The sequence below is a fragment of the Aristolochia californica genome, unplaced genomic scaffold (genome assembly GCF_029961685.1).
Source record: "Aristolochia californica isolate CCGP_79_NKW_82.1479 unplaced genomic scaffold, dmAriCali1.0.hap1 SCAF_1, whole genome shotgun sequence".
Classification (NCBI taxonomy): Eukaryota; Viridiplantae; Streptophyta; class Magnoliopsida; order Piperales; family Aristolochiaceae; genus Aristolochia; species Aristolochia californica.
The window spans coordinates 55,030,188-55,049,306 of record NW_027181770.1 but is presented as its reverse complement, the minus strand read 5'-3'; the positions used below and the strand labels follow the sequence as shown (position 1 = coordinate 55,049,306).

At 40.5% G+C, this 19,119-nt stretch overlaps 1 protein-coding gene across 2 annotated transcripts in view; it reads left to right on the top strand.

The window, feature by feature from the left end:
- The first annotated feature begins 984 nt into the window (after positions 1-984).
- LOC137961314 (uncharacterized) overlaps positions 985-19,119 on the top strand; it is a 42,631-nt gene continuing 24,496 nt past the window's right edge. For both annotated transcript variants that reach the window (XM_068808374.1, XM_068808370.1), the window contains exons 1-6: positions 985-1,211; positions 1,307-1,412; positions 1,516-1,579; positions 2,473-2,574; positions 2,647-2,711; positions 13,708-13,806. In XM_068808374.1, coding sequence (XP_068664475.1) covers positions 1,189-1,211; positions 1,307-1,412; positions 1,516-1,579; positions 2,473-2,574; positions 2,647-2,711; positions 13,708-13,806 — 459 coding nt within the window. In that variant the 5' untranslated portion in view covers positions 985-1,188. The remainder of the gene's footprint in view (positions 1,212-1,306; positions 1,413-1,515; positions 1,580-2,472; positions 2,575-2,646; positions 2,712-13,707; positions 13,807-19,119) is intronic.

The window sequence follows — 19,119 nt, the reverse complement described above, 5'->3', positions numbered from 1 at the left end:
CTTCTTGGTCTTTCGATCTAGGCATGAAAGTCCAAACCTGATTTCTCTCGAATTGGTGGGTCACACGGCGGGGATGTGATTTAAATATTAGACCCATAATTGGTTTTTTCGTGGGACGGGAACAGTGTGTTTGGAATTGCTTTAGAAATGGGATTTTAATCCTAGATCAACAATAATTCTAGAGTTAATGTGTTTAGAATTAGTTGCTACAAATTTTCCAGTAATTATGGAATTCAATTTAGTTATCCAAGAACTAAAATACAATTTGAGAGAGGTAAGCAAAATGGGAAAAATGAAATTCAATCATCTTGATTTTTTAATATTTTAATAAAAATAATAAATTTAAATTAAATTAATATTTTAAATATATTAAAAATAACTTAGGTAAATTATTTAAACTATTTAGGTTGGATATATATTTTATTCAAATTAACACACTTAATTAACTTAATATAACCTAAAAATGATAATTTTTAAACCCAAATTTATATCATTGATATTTGTGTATTTAGTTCACATAATCAAATTGTTAATTGTAAAATTATTTTAGGAATAAATTAGTTTTAAATTAATTAGTAACATAAAGAAGTTATTATAAAAATTTATAATTACGATAAACAATATTTTAATAAAAGTATTAATTATGTTAATTAAAAAGCATTATTAATTCAGTAATGTATATTATTCTTTAATAGTAAAAATGCAGTACTAGTTTAGTAAAATTAATAATTTTAAATTATGATAATATTTAATTATTAATGTGAACTACTTAAACATATTAGTTTATATTTAAGTTTATAATTTATTTATATTTATTTAATTAATAAAAATATGAATTTAATAAAATCTGCTAATAATATTATTTTCTTTCAATTTTTATAATTAGTTATTTCAAATAAATGATTGAACTATTATATATTACACTTAAATCACTATAAATCATCTAAATTGAAGAATGTGAGTTTGCTTTCGGGGTAAAGAATTTGTAGCTCGAAATTGGAGAGAAAGGCGCGGGAGTTTTTTCGTCTTCTCTACTGTGATAGAGTTAGAAGCCATTCGAAGGTTTGGTTCGTTTTACACTTGTCAATAATCATTACTGACGAGTGTGAGTTTTGCGTTCGGGGTAAAGAATTTGTAGCTCGAAATAGGAGAGAAAAACGCGGGAGTTTTTTCGTCTGTGTTACTGTGATGGAATTGGAAGCGATTCGCAGGTTTGATTTGTTTAGACAAACTGTGGAGAACGATCTTTTCCCCGAAGCTTTCGAGAATAGGCATTATTTACGCTAATTGAATGTTTGGCTTGCAGTCGAGTGAAAGAACTTTTCCAACAGCATTGTATCCCTGGTTGTTCCTCTGAAACGTCCTGTACGGGGGCGGATAGGATACTGGAAGATTTCATTCTCCAACTCGACGTAGGCATATTATTCGATGAAATATTCTCACTGTGATTTTCGAATTTGACCTTTCTGTACATTTTGTATCCGAGTCTTTTGATTGATGTTATTTTTCTTTCAGAGGGAATCCGCGAGGATCAGCGAGGAGTTCTCTGTCTTGGGTCTCTTGGGTTGTGAAGATTTGGGTGAGAATTTTTTATATTTGATGCTCAAGCCACTTCTTTCCTGTCTATTTTGTTGCTCTGTTTTGTCCTTCTATAGGGTTTAAACCATTATAAAGAATGGAAGAATGTCGCACGAATTTGGTCTAGGAATACGCTGATTGACCATTTCTATCTGCTTTTGTATCATGACCATAATAATCTTGGCGGTGCCATGAAAATTGAAATCAGTAAGGGTTTTCAAGATTGAATCTGTCTCATTGTACTTCATTGTGAAGAAATCTCTATTTGATATGTTGATTATGTAAATAATTTTAATATTAATCAAGACAACGCCAATCAGATAATTGGTTGACATTGATTGCTGTAATCAGAGATTGGATCCTCTAATTGAGGATTTGAAACATCTTTCAATTGCCTGTAAATAGACTAGAGTACTTGTCGAAGATATTACAGTTGAATAAGCCTTCCCTTCCTTTTTCAGTTCACGAACATAGGCAGCTGTGGTTAAACAACATTAAATCTTATTGCTGTCTTTATTTCATTTTTTTTTTTCACTTAACATGAGATCATCCGGATTTTGAATCTGCAGATTTTACAATGGATGCACGATTGAATAGAAAACTGACTGATCTAAAACTTTATTTTTCTTCTGTGATGCTCTTTTTAATTGATGTCTGAAAAGATTCTTCTGTCTACATTCTTTGGCAAGAGGCAAGCCTCTTCAACAAGTTTACTGGACTTTTGAGTACTTGTACAGTGGGGTCCCCATCTGTGGGGTGCCATGTGATTGTGGGAATTGGTTCTTATTATTTTACTAGATATTAGATGTTAAACTTACTAATGAGCCTTGTTGCATTGTGTTATTCAAATACTTCAAGTAACTAATGTGTGTGATACCACTTTTTTGTTTACAGATGAATGCATTGAACATGTGAAGAAGGAGATAAGCTCTGTAGAGGAATGTAATGCAAAAATATCTGAAGATATCAATGTTCTGAATGAAACCATTGTAGGAGGTTTGTTTCGTCACCAGATCCAGATATTATCTCCAGTGATGATCATTCATTTGGTGTTCATAATTTTTGCAGAGTCTGTGCGAGTGGAAAGGGATCTTGAACAATTTCATTCTGATTTAGGAAACTTTGCTTCACAAGTAAGCTTTTGGCCATGTAGTTATATGTCTAGTCGGCTTCACTTGGTCCATTTTGGTTGCTTATCTTTCAATTTCAAATGAAAATTGAATTCCTCGTATCTTTTTAGTAAAGATAGTGTTCTCTATTTAAGTATAGATGATAGCCATTTTCCAACTTTTCTTGTCATTATGATAAAAAATCTGAGATTTTATCAAAAGAATTTTAGAGGCCATCAGCGAACTAATCTTGTAGCTAGTGTTCTTGTTTTTAATAGAGCTGGTGTTCGACAACAAATTAGAAATCCATAGAAGAGGAATATTAAATCCATGTTCTTGTTTCATCCTGTTGATAGACATGCTACTTGTTGATACATTTTTTAGTCTTGTTTATGACATAGTTGAAAATAATAGATCCATGTTAAACTGCGTTCAGAGTATAGGAAGATGCCCTGTTCTACCAGGATACATGGAGTTTTTGAAGTAATAGCACTTGTAACACAGAGTCCTAAGAAAACAAAGTAACTTTGAGTTGAATGTAGTGTGTTCTGTAAATTAGTAAATTTGGAATTGAGGAAGCAATCTCGATCTCTATATTCTCTCTCTTCTTTGTCTTCTCTTCCCAGCTCTCTTCCAGTTCTCTCCTTCTCTCTTGTCTCATGTTCTGTTTTCACTTTCATTATTTTCTTTCCATTATGAATTTCTAGATTCCAACATGGTATCAAAGCAACGAATCTAGATTATCAGAAGCTACCTGTTTGAAGGAACTAAAAAAGTTTTTTTCTTCAGCTATGGAAAAAGGTGTTAGGGGTCTTCCATCTCCTTCTATGTCTAGGCAAGTATCTTTTCACTCTTAATTTTATGACCAAACGAGTTGACATCTAGTTTCCCTTTGAAACTTTATTTGTTTCTTGATAAGTTTATAGATTTCTAAAAGCTCTGGGAAAGTTACAGTGGTTGCTGTCACTGTTTGATGTTGTTTCAATAACAAAGTTTCGTTTTGGGTTTTTTAATTCCTACAGAAGAAGGTTTAAAAATCGATCCCCATACTCTTCATACTTTCTATTTGCCAAAGGGAGAAGCTTTTTTGATCCCTGAAACTGATTAGAATTTCCTGTCGAAAGGTTGAAGACAAAACCTGTGGTTCTGTCCTGTCAAATTTTCTTGGAAAGTGAAATCCTGGAAATATGTTTTCCAACTAGTGATTGTAACTAGTTTCCCAGAAATCTCTTTCTAGAAATAGATTCTGCAAGTCTGCAAAAAGATTCCTGAACTTCCAACAAACTAGAAATACCCAAAAAACTTCCAAAAAAATTGAAAAAGGAGGAAAATTCCCAAAATAATTATGGAAAAATTTTCTACACCATTCCTTCCCTATGGGTGATCAAACAAACCACTCTTTGACACAAATCAAGTCTGAAAACTCAACTACATGAAAGAAAATAGACTAGCCCAATGTGGCTAATGAGATGCTAGATGTAGAGAAAATGGAGAATTTCATTGATTGGAGTAGAAACATGACGCAGATACAGAAGAGCAAAAAAAGCAGATCTCAACAGGGTACATAGGGGATGAGCATGGTTTAAGTGTGTTCAGATTTCCTTGCAAGATAACTGGCAAATCATGCAGCTAACTCTTTCGAAGAATAAGGGTGTATAGTGGAGCCGAAAGGGAGGGAAAAGAGGAGAAGAAGATGACTTAGGATTAGGATAGAAGTAACACAAAAGCGGTAATGGGAGGAAGCAACTTCCATGCTCTGCAGCAGAACAAGATGCTGTAATCATTCATGAGCTATCACAAAGATCAACTTGATTCAAGATCTGCTAACGGAATTGGAGGTCTTTGCTTTTGCTGTCCATGGAAATTGGTGATTCCTTTGCCAGGAAGATATTTTTGAAAGGAGGTTCAGTCTTCCAACTAGCTATATAGCTTTTGGTACATGTATCATTTGCATCATATTTGAATTCAGGAGGGAGAAACTTAGCTTTGCTTCTAATTGTTTTTTTTTTTTTGAAACGGTGATGATTTTATTTCAAAGAAAATTAAGAAAATACATCAAGGGGGCCTCCCCTAACAACAAGAGATTGAAGGGAGGGACCCAATTTAGCACAAGAGTCAGCAACCGTATTGGCTGATCTAAGTACATGAGACCAAGAACAGGAAATAGAGGAGACAATATCCGTAATATCAAGAAAATGATGCCAAGGAGGGAAGGAGGCGGTGAAGTACCATCCAATGACAACTTTCGAGTCCCCTTCCACAATAAGTAGACTGCTGAAGTGATTCTGAAATATGTGGAGGCCATGGAGAAGGCCCAAGAGTTCTCCCTTAGTCGAGTATGCAATGCTGAGAGGGCCAAAATATGAGATAATAGCTATGCCTCTGGGATCGAAGATCATCCCACCAAAGCTCGCCATCCCAGGATTCTCAAGAGCACTGCCATCAAAGTGACCGACAAGGAGGGGGGGTCCTAACAGCCATCCGATGGGGGGCCAAAGGAACGGACATACGAGAAATTACCTTCCAGTTGGTGCGGAGAGGAGCACATGAAAGACACATAAATTCTTTCCGAGTGTGGATCCAGGTGGAGATGAGGCCCGTAGTAGTACAAACAGGCTCAGTAGTTGAGCAGAAAACACAATCAAAATGCGGGAGTTTCTGTTCTTCCAGAGGCACTAGGGTATGTGAGCAATACATGCTTATACAAGGAGCTTGCCAAGACTGGGGAGGTGGACCCCGGAGGGGTAGTGGCACATGGTGCTTAGGTCATGAGGGATGCAAAAATGGAGGCGTATGTTGTCAATAGAGAAGTCCAAACCTGCCAAGCAAAAGTGCATTACAGGAGGAGGTGGCTAGTAGTCTCAGTCTCCAGCCCACAGAAGGGGCAGAGGGGATCGGGAGACGTATTGTCACGCCATATGAGATTGTCAGTAGTGATTATTTTATTGCGGTAGGAGCTCTAGAGGAAAAAATTCACCTTGGGAGGAACCAAGAGACGCCAAGCAATGGTAGCTGAGTGAGGGGAGGGAGGCTGGGTCCAGCCCATAAGAAAACGATAAGTCGAAGACATCGAGAAACGACCGCTATCATCAGGAAGCCAGATCATCTGGTCGGCCACCTAAGCACAAAGCTTAATATTGCCAAGCCTGCCAATCAAGTCACAAATGGCAATGGCCTCCTCATCAGTGAGGCTGCGTCACAAACGAAGATCCCACGGGCTGTTTCTCCTAGCATCAGCAACAAAGAGATCACGACAAGTGGTGAGTAGGACAAGCGAGGGGAAGGATGAGGCAAGAGGGCTGTCACCCGCCACCAGTCAGTCCAAAAACATAAGTTGGATCCATCACCAACAAAATTGCGAATGGCAATGTGGAATGTGGAGAGCAGATGGAACATGGCTTTCCAAATGGGGGAGAGGTGGCGATTGTTGCCATTGGTAATCCATCTATTCCCAAGACGCCGCATCATGGAGGTCACCATCGGTTTCCAAGATGTCTCCCAGGGGGGGTTAAGTTTCTAGAACCACTTGAGCAAAAGGGTTGATTCCATTATTCGTAATAAAATCATCACCGTTTAAAAAAAAAGGGCTGATCCCATCTCCTTGGTACATTTGATCCCCAGAAGGCTCAGGAACTTCGGTATACAAACATCATCCCGACTAACAAGATGATAGTGAAAGTCATTGTTGGTACCATGACACATAAATTGTCTCTTGATCTGTCAATACGTCGGCAGATAGAGGTGGGGAAAGACAGGAACGAGAGGAAGTAATTGGGTATACCTGCAAGGCAAGAGCTGAGGAGGGTCAGTTTGCCATCTTTGGAGAGCATCCTACCATTTCAAGTGGATAGACAGCGCTCAAGCTGCTCAATGACTGGGGTCCATAATCCCATATGGGGCCTACAATCAATAAGAGGAAGGCCGAGGTAGGAGGATGGGGTAGATGCAATCGAGCATCCCAACAAACTGTTAGGATTCTTTAGTAGTTTACATTATTGTAAGGGGTATAAATGTCATTAACCTAAGCCAAGTATTTAGGTATCATAAGATGCGGTCGTAAAGGTATTTTGGAAATGTTTTGCACTGTAATTAGGGTTAGGGTTGGTAAGGAGGACACCTGCTTGTGTGGGTCCCATTGCTAAAGTATCATAAAAGAAGGCATAACACAAGTAAAGGGGAGTGAGAAATCCCTAACTCAACTATGTTTTTCGTTTCTTGTTCAAATTTCTAGGAAGAAAAGAGATGAGAGAAATTAAGGTTTATTGATCCCTCTCCCCTATTTATGATTTAAATAGTATTCAAAACTACATCAATGTCTCTACAGCCCATAAAAGAATCTAATTTCTAAGGGAAAAACCTTTCTTGGAAAATAAGTAAAACCTAATTATACTTTCCAATACTCCCCCTCAAGTTGGAGCATATAGTGTCAACTTATTACGAATTTGTTGATAAAGAGACCAATTGTTATTTATAACTACATAAGCTAAAATTCTCTCAGAAGTCAGCCTAACCATTGGAGAAAATGTCTCAAAATAATCCACTCCATAAGTGTGGGTATAGCCCTTTGGCTAGGGATGGCTGCAGGGCGGGATAAGTGGGGAACCTGCCCTTCCTCACTTGAGGCGAGGATGGGTTCCAAAAGTCACCTTGTAGGACAAGGACGGGTTTTTGCTGTAAAAAACCCGTTATGGGTCGATTTGTGGACAGGGTTAACTCCAAAAATCCAACCCGATCTGGTATATACATATGTATTTGATAAATTTATAAAATGTCCTCATGTAATATGATATTATGTAAAACATTTCGCAGGGACAGGGTTGGGGGACGTGTTCGCAGGGCGGATACGAGGTTGAAATATTAAACCTGATTTTCATGGGTATGGTCATGGGGTGGGTCACAGGGCGGGGATGTGATTTAAATATTAAACCCATCATTGGTTTTTCGTGGGATGGGGTTGTGGGGTGGGTCGTTGTTTCTCAAAGCCCAACCCTTACTCAACCCTCTGCCATCCCTGCCCCTGGTTACTAACCTGACCTTATGCCTCCTCACTGTCCCTTCTGGTGGATCACACAATGCCCATGTTTGTCTTGAAAACAAGGATTAAATCTCCATATATACACATTTCCACTCTGGACACACCAAAGCTTTCTGAAAAGATAGACGAGCAGAACATAGAGGATGCATAAGATCTATATGGGGTGGCAAATGTTAAAAGGACAGAAATTCAAACAAAGGATGTCAAGTTGAAGATTTTATCCCTTTTCCCTTTTTGTAGAGCAATAAGCAGGTCTACACCAGAGATGAGAGGGAGGAAAACTTCCTGTTTGCTTCAAGGAAAATAGCAGTAGCTTATGAAGTGAAGAGGGATAGGACCAGAGATCAATTTAAGATTAAAACACACTAGTAGTTAATATATCCCAATGGATTAGAGTTCTCTATATGTTCCTTGTTTTTTTGGTTATGCGGTATGTTGCCTGGCAGGAATAAGATTAGTCATTTAAGCATATTACACAAGTCAGTGACCTAACTATTTAAGTATTACTTAAAGGGCATGAAGTATTTCTGTGAAGTTTAAAAATTGATTGCTTTACTTGACTCCTTTTCCACCTAGAAGATCTATTTTTCCATCAAAATCTTGTGGATCTGCAAGTTGATGATAGAAACTCTTTATCCTGGCTTTTCACTGTGTTATTTTGTGTCAGAAGCTTGGGTTTTCTCCCTCAATCATAGCAGCCACTGACTGGTATAATAGAGTTGCTGCTGGTTTTACATATCTGGACTTTGACATTGATTTGATGCAAGGACTTTGGAGAGCTAGATGTGGAACCCTCACAGGTTTACAAACCACCTTGCTTCAATTGGCATTAAGAAATGGCTAGATTGAATGTCCATCAGCAAGGACATCTTCCTACCAACAAAAGTACTGGTGGTCACTTAGATCCACTTATTCCCAAACATAAAGAGCAAAACCCTAGTTCAAAATAGTCATCTTACTAACTTGAAAAAAGGACTCTTGGGTCGTTACAAAATAGAAGTGTATCAAAGAGTTGTAACTCTTCTGAATATAAGACATGTGTTCTGACTAAAAACTATGCGAACTGCTTCACTAATTTTTTTTTTTTTTGAAATGATGCTGAATTTTATTATGAGAGCTCAAAGAAACAGATTACAAGAGGGGAAGCCTTCCCAAACAATGAGAGATTGTTGAGAGGTTCCGAATTTAGCCAATTTATCAGCCAAAGAATTGGCTTGGCTGATCTAGGAACGAGGTTCCAATTACAATGAATGGATGACACAATGTCAACAATACAATCAGTGATTGGCCAGTGGCACCAAGGAGGGGAGCTATCTTTTGAACACTAGCTGATGACAGTCTTTGAGTCGCCTTCGATAATCAGCTTGCCATGAAGCCGCTCTTTAAAGATTTGAAGGCTGGATAGAAATGGGTCTCCACTGTTGTCTCTGAAAACACCACCAGCTTCAGCCGGCCTAGGACAACCTAAAACACTGCCGTCAAAATTGAGTTTGGTGCAGTTGTAAGGGGGAGAATCCTAGGTGGCAATAACTGGATTCCTACAGGGGCCCGCCATGTGCGCAATGAAGCTCCAATTTTCTCGAAGGGAGATGCCTGATAGAGAAACAAACTCCTTCCTAGAATGTAGCCAACTTGAGATAAGGCCCACTGCTTGAGAAACCATATTATCCAGATTGCGAGACTTGGAGTTGAATCTTCTGTTGTTTCGCTCGAGCCATATACACCATGGGACATGCGCAAGGCATGCTAAGAGAATTATCTTGCCCAACTTAGGAAGGCATATCCCCATGACCATCTCAACGGTTCCGAAAAGGTCTTGATGTAGCCCCATTTGGAGACCAATCTTCTAAAATATCTTCATCCAGACTTGCCAAGAAAAGTCACAATGTAAGAGAACATGTTGGATTGTCTCGTCGCACACACCACAAAGGGGACAAGTGCGATCGGGGGCTGTGTAACCTCTTTTATGGAGGTTGTCAGAGGTGAGGATCTGTTCCCTGATGGCCGTCCACACGAAGAATTTGATTTTACTAGGGGCTGAGAGCTTCCATGCTAGGTTTGCCTTGTGCTCATGCATGCATACTTACGAATAGTAGTGCTGCTGAGTCTGGAGAGGAGAGAACAAAAAGTCGTAGTTTCCTCATCATTTAAATCAGCCTTGAGCGATCTTTCCAAGAATCAGCCACTGAGCAAGAGAGGTCCCTCGCCACCCTAGAAAGCCTTGGGAAATCCTCGGAGAGGGGGCGGGGGCAAGGGCCACACCATTCATCCGACCAAAAGAGGAGGGACCTCGTTGCCTGTGTGAAAGGAAGTTGCATATCTGAATATTGGGAGGAGCTTTTGAATTGATTTCCTTATCGGGGATAGAGGCGAGTAGCGCCATCCTCCCTCCACCAGGCACCCGAAGGTTGAAGATAGAACTTGACCATATCGCCCCATAGGCTGTTATGCTTGATGTTGAAGTTCCAGATCCATTTGAGCAAAATGGCATTGTTCATCTCCTTCGTAGGCCGAATGCCTAAACCACCCCGATTGCAGGCATGCAAATATCCTTCCAACTCACCAAATGATATCTGAAGGTGTCCTCTGATCATCTCCAGAGGAAACGTTGACGGATGGCATCAATCCTGTTGCAAACGGAAGCCGGACAATGCATGAATGATAATAAATAGTTTGACAGTCCTACCAAACAAGACTTGAGGAGAGTGAGTCGCCCAGCAACAGATAAAAGCTTGCCCCTCCAAGTAGCTAGCCTCTTCTCAATTTTCTCAATGAGGGGGGACCAAAGCCGCCGAAGGCTGAGAGTCAAAAGAGTGGTAGTCCAAGATATGTAGCCAACAAATTTCCCACTGAGCACCCCAAATAGTCGGTCATACCCTGAAGCACCGGTGAGTCTATATGATAGCCTAGGAGGGTGGTTTTCTTCCAGTTAATATTCTGACAAGAAGCCAGTTCAAATAGTCCCAATACAACACGCAATTTTCGGATTTGATCCATAGTACCAACCCCAAAGCAAATTGTATCGTCTGCAAACTCAAGGATCGGCACGTCAAAGGCTGCGCAGTCCGTTGTGGGGAGGAGCCAACCCAGATTTTTGGCCGAATAGATCAAAGATGATAGGTATTCCGCTACCACATTGAAGAGCAAAGGGGAAAGGGGGTCTCCCTGTCTGATCCCCCTGGATCCCCTAAAATAACAGCGGGCCGTTCCATTGAGAAGAACAGAGTAGCTTACAAAGGAGATGTAACTTTGAATCCAGAAGCGCCATTTTCCCCCGAATCCTATATTTTCCAAGAGAGTGTCCAAAAGCTTCTAGTTAACTCTGTTAAAGGCTTTCTCAAAATCAAGCTTTAGGATGAATCTGGGAAGCTTTAAAGCCTTAAAATGGTGGATGAGCTCGTGACATGCCATGGCTGAGTCTAATATATTTTTTCCCTTAATAAAAGCACTCTGGCCATGATGAATGGCAGTAGGGAGAACCGCCTTGAGGTGATTGGCAAGGAGGCGTGCAAGCACCTTGTAGGCACTAGTGGTGAGGCTGATCGGCCGAAATTCAGAGGGAATTTCTGCCCCTTCTTTTTTAGGGATGAGGGCAATAAACGAAGCTCCGATGCTCCTATATCTGATGCCATGCTAATAGAAATAGTGGACCATGCAGGCAATATCGTTTCTGATGAAGGGCCAGCATCGACGATAGAATTCCCCATTGAAACCATCCGGGCCCGGAGCACGATCCAAAGAAAGATCCAATACTGCTTTTTTAATTTCCTTACTGGAGAAAGGGAGCTCAATGAGTCTAGCTGTAGTTGAAGGAATAGCCTGGAGATGAACCCTTTCAAAAAAAGGGCGAACTAGCTGGCCATCAGAGTATAATTCTGCAAAAAAGTTCACTAGTGAGTCTGAAATAAGGGAACGATTTAAGGTACTCTCACCATTGACACTGAGCGTGGTGATGCGGTTGGCTCTTCTCCGAGCAGAGGCGACTGCATGGAAGAATTTAGTATTGGTATCCCCCTCAACGAGGACTTTGCCTGTGGCATTGCTGTATAACTGAAGCCAATCGTTGTTGGGTAAGAAGCGGTCAAGCTTGGAGAGGACGGGGGGCCGTATGCTGTTTGACCAAGTGAAGGTTTTCCCAGATAGGGTAACCTCATCAAGATCCCAACTGCCAATAAAGTCAGCAAATAGCCTCATGGAGGTAATGATTCTTCGGGAGGGCGGGGATTTATCGTGGCAAAAGCGGGTAACATTGAAGTCTCCCGCAAGCTTCAGAGGTATGGGCCACCTCTGACAAGTCCTCACAAGGTCGTCCTAGAAGAGATGTCTCTCATGGTGTCTAGTAGGACCATACACACCCACAAGGCACCAAATGTTCCCCAATCCTTTGTCTCTTAATTTGATTCCAAGGGAGTAAGTGCCATTGCAGCGATCGAGCACCTCAATGGTATTAATGTCCCATAGAATCAGAATGCCGTCAACTGATCCAATCGCATCCACATAAATCCATCTAGGCTCCTTAAGAGGCCACAACTCACTGATATATCCAAGGGGCAGATAAACCGCCTTGGTTTCTTGAAAAATAGCAACATTTGCCTTGGTAGAGGCAAGGAGGTCCCGACTTGCGGCACGACGACGTACGAATCCAATTCCTCGAACATTCCAAGAGAGGTGGTTATCTCAGACAGGTGGTTATCTCCCCTGAGGGGCTCCGTGTAGACGGCGCCCATCACCTTGGCAAGTTCCACTATTTGTGCCTAGGTTTCTAGGTCGAATTTTTGCTGTTCTATCTGAAGAGCAGCCACATACTTCTGACTTCACTTATTGGAACTAACCTTTTTTATCTTTGAGCAAGCTCTATTATCTAGATAATAGTGTTACTATTTATGAGCTGTAAAATTCTCATTCTACATCTGTAACTATTAAGATTTATTCAGAGCTTGCCTTGTACTATGTCATTGACCTGTTCGTCTTGAATGAAGGCACCTCAACATTGAGTGTATGTCAGGTTCTAATACCTCGGCATGGAATAATTGTTGAAAATTTCTATATTAGACCAATTTCAGGACTCTATAGTATTCCTGTAGGAGTTGAACCATTTGCATGGAAAACACATAAAGTATTGTTAAAATACAAGTTCAGGGGTATTTTGGTCATTTATTATATTTTCAATATTACATTTTTCTCTTAAAGTATGGCTATTGGATAGAGAATGTCTTATTTTATCTCTAGTTAAATTTTCATTCAATTTAGACATGTATTTTGGGAGTTATGTAATTTTGAGTATTGAGGGGCATTTTTGTCCTATTGTAAAATTTCACTTAAACCGTGATTATAAAGAAGTAGGAAGGGCCTTTCTGGTTGGGATTCCAAGGCAGCAAAACTGCCTCTCTTCTAGAAATCCATTTTCTCTTCTATTTTTTTCCCAAATCACCTATTTTTCATGGTATCAAAGTGGGTACTCATATGTGGGTCTACACCTAAACTATCCACTTGTAGAGCCACAAAAGAGGGCCTACACCTAAACTATCTACTTATAGAGCCACAAAAAAAAAGGGCCTACACCTAAACTATCCACTTGTAGAGCAACAAAAGAGGGCCTACACCTAAAACTATCAACTTGTAGAGCCACAAAAGAGGGCTTGCACCTAATATTTCCACTTATAGAGCCACAAAAGAGGGCCTACAAGTGAGGAGGAGTGTTAATGAATAGTCCCACATGGATCAATGAGTACAAAGATCTTGAGTGTATTAGTTGGGAAAGAGGTTTCCTAAGTTGGCTAGTCATTTTGGGATGGGCCTTGGACCCAACTTAACAAGTATACTTCCTCATTTTTCATGTGAAAGCCATATTGCATTTTGCTATTCAAGTGTTTTCAGTTTGTTGGTTGGTCTTCTCATATTTATAATACGCAGCGTTTATCTATTCTCTATAATTTTATTTTTATTTTTTGATAGTGTGAATTGTTGCCAATACTTGCATCATAGGGTTTGGAGAATTTGCAAGATGGTGCAACTCTGCAGGACTTAATCAATGGAGGATTCAAAAGTGGCCCAAGTGATGCACGGCAATTATATAACTTTGAGGTGTCCCTACATTACAACTCTAGATGATCTCCTTGAATGTTTGATGGGAGTGCTTTGATATTTCTTTTTGCTAAATCCAGAAAAGTCTTAACATATCTTGGTTGTTTATTGAAGTGAATTCAAAAGGTTTTCATTCTTGGTAGTAAGGCATGATTTATATCCGCAGGTTAATATGTTAGGAGCCAAAACTTGAGCAGTGTGAGTGCAAGGTCATGCTGACCAACGTTGAATAGGAGTCTGAAAGGAAAAGATAAGGCTGATCAAGTGTGTTAAAAGATTAGAAAATTTTACAACATAACTTTCAACTAAAGTAGAATGAAGAAAACACAGATTGTGCCTTTAACTCAATAAAGGTTTCTAGTGTGAGGCATTTGGTTCAAGTCTCATGAGGGTATGGGCGTAGTGTGCCTATGTAATCAACATTCAAAAAAGAAAAGTACACAGTTCAAAATACCCTCCAGTCATGTAATAGTTTAGTTATTCAATAAAATAATAGAGAAACACAAATAAGCTCATTCCTTTTTCTTGAACACTCATAAGCTGGTGCATGTAGGTCATAGATGCCCAGCTTGCCACAAGGAATCTATCAAACTTTACTAGGGTTTGAACAATTCAAAACAAAGGAAGCTTTAATAGGGTTTGAGTATTTTGTCCATTACTCCATCTGTAGGAAGCTCCAGATAGATGGAGATCAATAAGGCTTTTATTCTAAATAAAGTCATTGAAAGTTACTTGTAACTGAGTCACCCAACCCCTACTGCTTGATTTTTCACTTGCAAATCTTGTTACACTAAAATTTCCTCCTAACAAGCAAGGTGATACCCAACGTGAAGTCACTGCATTTAGCCTTTCCTATAGAGCTTTCATTCTATCCTCTCTATTTGGGCCATAAATAGAGATGTCTGACCATCAGCCATCTCTACTTGTAAATCCATCAGCTTTGGAATGAAATCGTACTGCAGACGAGAATTTAGCTGTGTGTGTTTATTTTTTCAAGCTGGCGGATTTCCAATTTGCAAGGACAACCCCCAAAGTGGCTCTTGCTTTTATTGCTACCAAGTTAAAAGTCTGGATAATGTCGCATGTTGCTGATAATAGCATTTGATGGGGAAGAAAACTTGGATTCTTGAAGTAAAGCAACTGATACTTTCTTCATCACTTCTCCACTAACTTTCTTGTGGACCGGAGCCCTTGCACATTCCACAACAGAAATTCTTTTAGAAAGATTGCTTGGACATTGTTCAACTAGAACTGGCTGAGAACACTTGTGATTTTGCTTGGATCTATGCAACTCCTAGGGTTCAGCATACTCTTTGGGGCCCCACTTTACAAGCTCTCCATGTTCAATTCCGTCACTTGGCACATCAAAATTTCGGACTGCTTCTCCTAGTAAATCTTGGTCTATATTGAAGGAGGTCAGAGTTTCTAATTACTTCCCTGGTTTACTCTAGGAGTTGCAGAGTCAAGGGAGTCAATGTGGGATTCCGATTTCTTCAAATTGCCCTCTGGGATAGGGCATATATCTGTACTGCACCCAGAGGTGCAACCGATTTTGAGCCTTGAGAGGAGTCTCTAGCTGATGTAGGCTTGTGTGCTTTTCTTTTCAGTGCTTGACTCATCTCTGACCATTAGTTTAATGAGCCACCATCCTTCTAGTATGAAGTCCAATTGCCTTGACCGGAGGGGGAAGCTCAGCACCAGAAGGGACCAAGGCACGGCCGGGCTTGACAACTACTGAGTTTGCTGGAGCAGGCTGGATCTGTACATCAGACCTAGATGCGGCGACGGAATCGGTAGGCTCTTTTTCTAGCTGGACTGCATCTCTTGCAAGCAGCAAGGAGAGGAGGTTGGGATTCCATGCGGATATTAGTGTGGGTTCTGCTGAGGGGGCAATTGGAGCTAAGACTAAGTCAGGTCCGATAGGCATGACCAGGTGAGAGTTTGAAATATTGGTGCCTTCATTGTGGATGACAGCTGGCTGGGGTTGATCACTTTTTGATGAAGGAGCTGGTAGGTTCTCAGGCCCAGTCTCCTTTGATTAGTTATCAGGTGATGCAAATCTTAAGACTCAGACTTTGCTGCTATCAAGTTGATCCATCACTGTACTAGACTGGAGAAGCTAAAATTGTTCTCAAGATTGACCTCAGAAAGGCCTTTGATGAAGTGAATTGGGCCTTCCTTTTTTTAGTATGGGTAAGATGGGTTCTGGTCCTAAATGAGGACATGATTACATAGTTGTTTATGTTCGGCCTCCTTCTTAGTGCTTATTAATGGTGCTGCAAAAGGGTTCTTTAAAGGCTCAAGGTGTCTTTGTCAAGGTGACCCTATCTCTCCCCTACTTTGACCTTGTGGGTGAAGCTATGCACAGAATTTTCAGTTTTGCTCATGATAAGGGGTGTGCTTACTGACTCCCCCTCGAACTCACATTGGCACTCTTATATTGCAATTTGTGGATGATACCATATGTCTTCATGATGGCAGCATAGATAAGATTCTTAATGTTAAGCCTTCTTCATTTTAAAAAAAAATGTTAAAGCCTTTGTACCCATCTATGAAATCATCTCTGGTCAAAGAGTTAATTTACCCAAGACCTTAATCATTGGGATCAACATGGAAAGTGTAGATGCTGCCAATATAGCTTCAACTCTTGGCTGTAAAGTTGCCAATCTGCCAACGATCTACCTTAGCCTTCCCCTATTCAAGGGAAGAGTTCTCAAGATCCTTGATATAAAAAAAAGGGCCTTTGGGACCTGGTGGTGGAAAAGTTTGGAAGGAGACTTGAAAAAGAAAACTGCTGTCTTTTAGAGGCCATATCACCCTCGTAAAATCTACATGGACAGGTAATCCAAATTATTTGCTTTCTCTTCTGGCCATTCTAACTTTAGTTGCTTTCAAGTTGGAGGCGCCATGGAAAGATACTACAATTTGCTGATGATACTCTTATTTTTGGGACTGGTACAATGGAGAGAATTCAGAGAATTAAAGCCCTTCTTGGTTTATTTGAGTTAACTTCTAAAAAAAAAATTAATTGGGATACGTTATGGGAAAACAACTCTTATGGGATACCATATTGATAATGATAATCTATATTGCATGGCGCCCCCATTCGGGTGTTCTAGGGCTACTCTTCCTTCTTTATATCTGGGCTACTCAACAACAGTAGAATCCAAATTGCTCATCAGGGCAACATAGGAGAATAGTACATTACCAGAGGCATCCTTGATAACCCCGCCAAACCTAGCCGGGCTCGGTTTCCTCAAGCACTACCATCAAAATTTAGTTTATAGACTCCTTGGGGTGGGGGTGGGACCAGGGTATGCAGGCTAGAGGACACCGGCTTCCAACTATTTGCACGATGCATCGCCAATTTGTTCTTAGAGAGGAGCCACTGAAAGCGTTGAAGGCATCCTTGGTGTGAAGCCACGCATAGTATGCCCCACAATCAAGTCAATGATCACCTCGGTTGAGAGGAATTTTGAATTAAACCAGCTACTGTTCCTCTCTTGCCAAATCAGCCAAGGAATGTACCTGAGGCAGGCAGAGGCCTTCATATGACCCAGCTTGGGCAGGGGGATGTGTTGGAGGGACTGACAAACATCAGATAGGTGCTGAGGCATACAAAAAGTAATGCTAATGCGCTTTAAGATCTGGGACCAGATTCTCCAAGATAAATGGCAATGGAGCAGCAGGTGCTGGATAGTTTCATCCTCTTGGGAGCACATTGGATAGAGTCTGCATGGAGTGACATTTCCTCTTCTTCTAAAATTGTCTTGTTATCGTATATTTGTATTTATGAAAGGGCATTATTGTAATTTTTAGTATCTTATAACTTAAACGTTTATATCTATGTATTGGGAAGAAATCAGATCATCGAAAATAAAATCTATCTCTTGATTTACTTTGTTCGGAGGAATCCATTGTCATGGTATCAGAGTTGCAGGAGATCATCGGCGCCGGTGGTATTCTTCGACGATTTCGGTGCTCTCAGAGGTGAGTTGTCTTCCTCCCGATTTCTCAGTTCGTCGGATCTAGGTTCTCGGTTCTTGATTTGGTTTCGGTAGACTCTCACGGAGTCATTACGTCACGAGTTGATCGTAGGGGAAGGGGTTCTATGTGGTGTTTGCGTGACAGAGATTTTTTGGTCACTCTAGGGACTCTTAACTTCTTGACGCGTGATACCATTGTTTGCGTGACGGAGATTTTTCGGTCACTTTGGGGCCTCTTAAACAGAGTTTGCGTGACGGAGATTTTCCGGTCACTCTGGTGCTTCTTCACAATCTTCTTAGTCAACAGAGGCACAACCATCGCTTCGGTAAGGGAATCTCCTCCTCTTGTTTGCCTCTTGTTTGCTCGACCTGAAGGGCTCTCAAAACCCTGCACAAGGGTGTTCGACGGGAACATCCAGTTCCAATCTTGGGATTCATAATACAGACCACTATCACAGATAGTCTGTTCCTCATTGCTGTGACAGTGTTACAACAAGCAGCTGAAATTTATTATTACCTCCAGATCGTCGGGGAAGTCCAGTAATAGGGGAGGAATAAGGGAAGATCATCTAGATTTTATCATGTCATCTGATAGGTTAGACTCGTTCCCTATATGTTTCACGGGTAAAAATTACACTGCCTAGGAATTGCAGTTTCGCTTATTCATTGTGGTAAAAGAGTTATGGGGTCATATAGATGGGAGTGATCCAGCCCTCGAGAGGCCGAGGCTTTGTCCAAGTGGACAGTCAAGGATGCTAGGGTCATGACCTGGATCCTTGGCTCCGTTGAGCCTCACTTTGTTCTCAATCTGATGCCTTATAGAAATGCGGCTGACATGTGGAGTTACCTCGCCAAGGTTTACCATCAAGACAACACGGCTCGGCGTTTTCAATTGGAGTATGAGATGGCTAATTTCACACAAGGAAGTCTCTCCATTGAGGAATATTTTTCTGGTTTTCAAAACCTTTGGGCTGACTATGCAGACATTGTTTATTCTAATGTTTCTGATGTGGCTCTCTTTGCTATTCAAGCAGCGTATGAAACCAACAAGAGAGATCAATTCTTGATGAAACTCCGTTCTGATTTTGAAATTGCACGGTCTAATCTGATGAATTGTCATCCTGTACCATCTCTAGATGCTTGTTTTAGTGAACTTTTTCGTGGGGAGTACAATATAGTAACTCAGACTGGCATGGAACATCGGGCTAATGTTAGTGCCCCTGTTACTGTGGCTTATGCAGTACATGGGAGGATTAAGGGAAGAGACATGCATGTTGTTCAGTGCTTCAGTTGTAAAGCTTTTGGTCATATTGCTCGGGATTGCCCT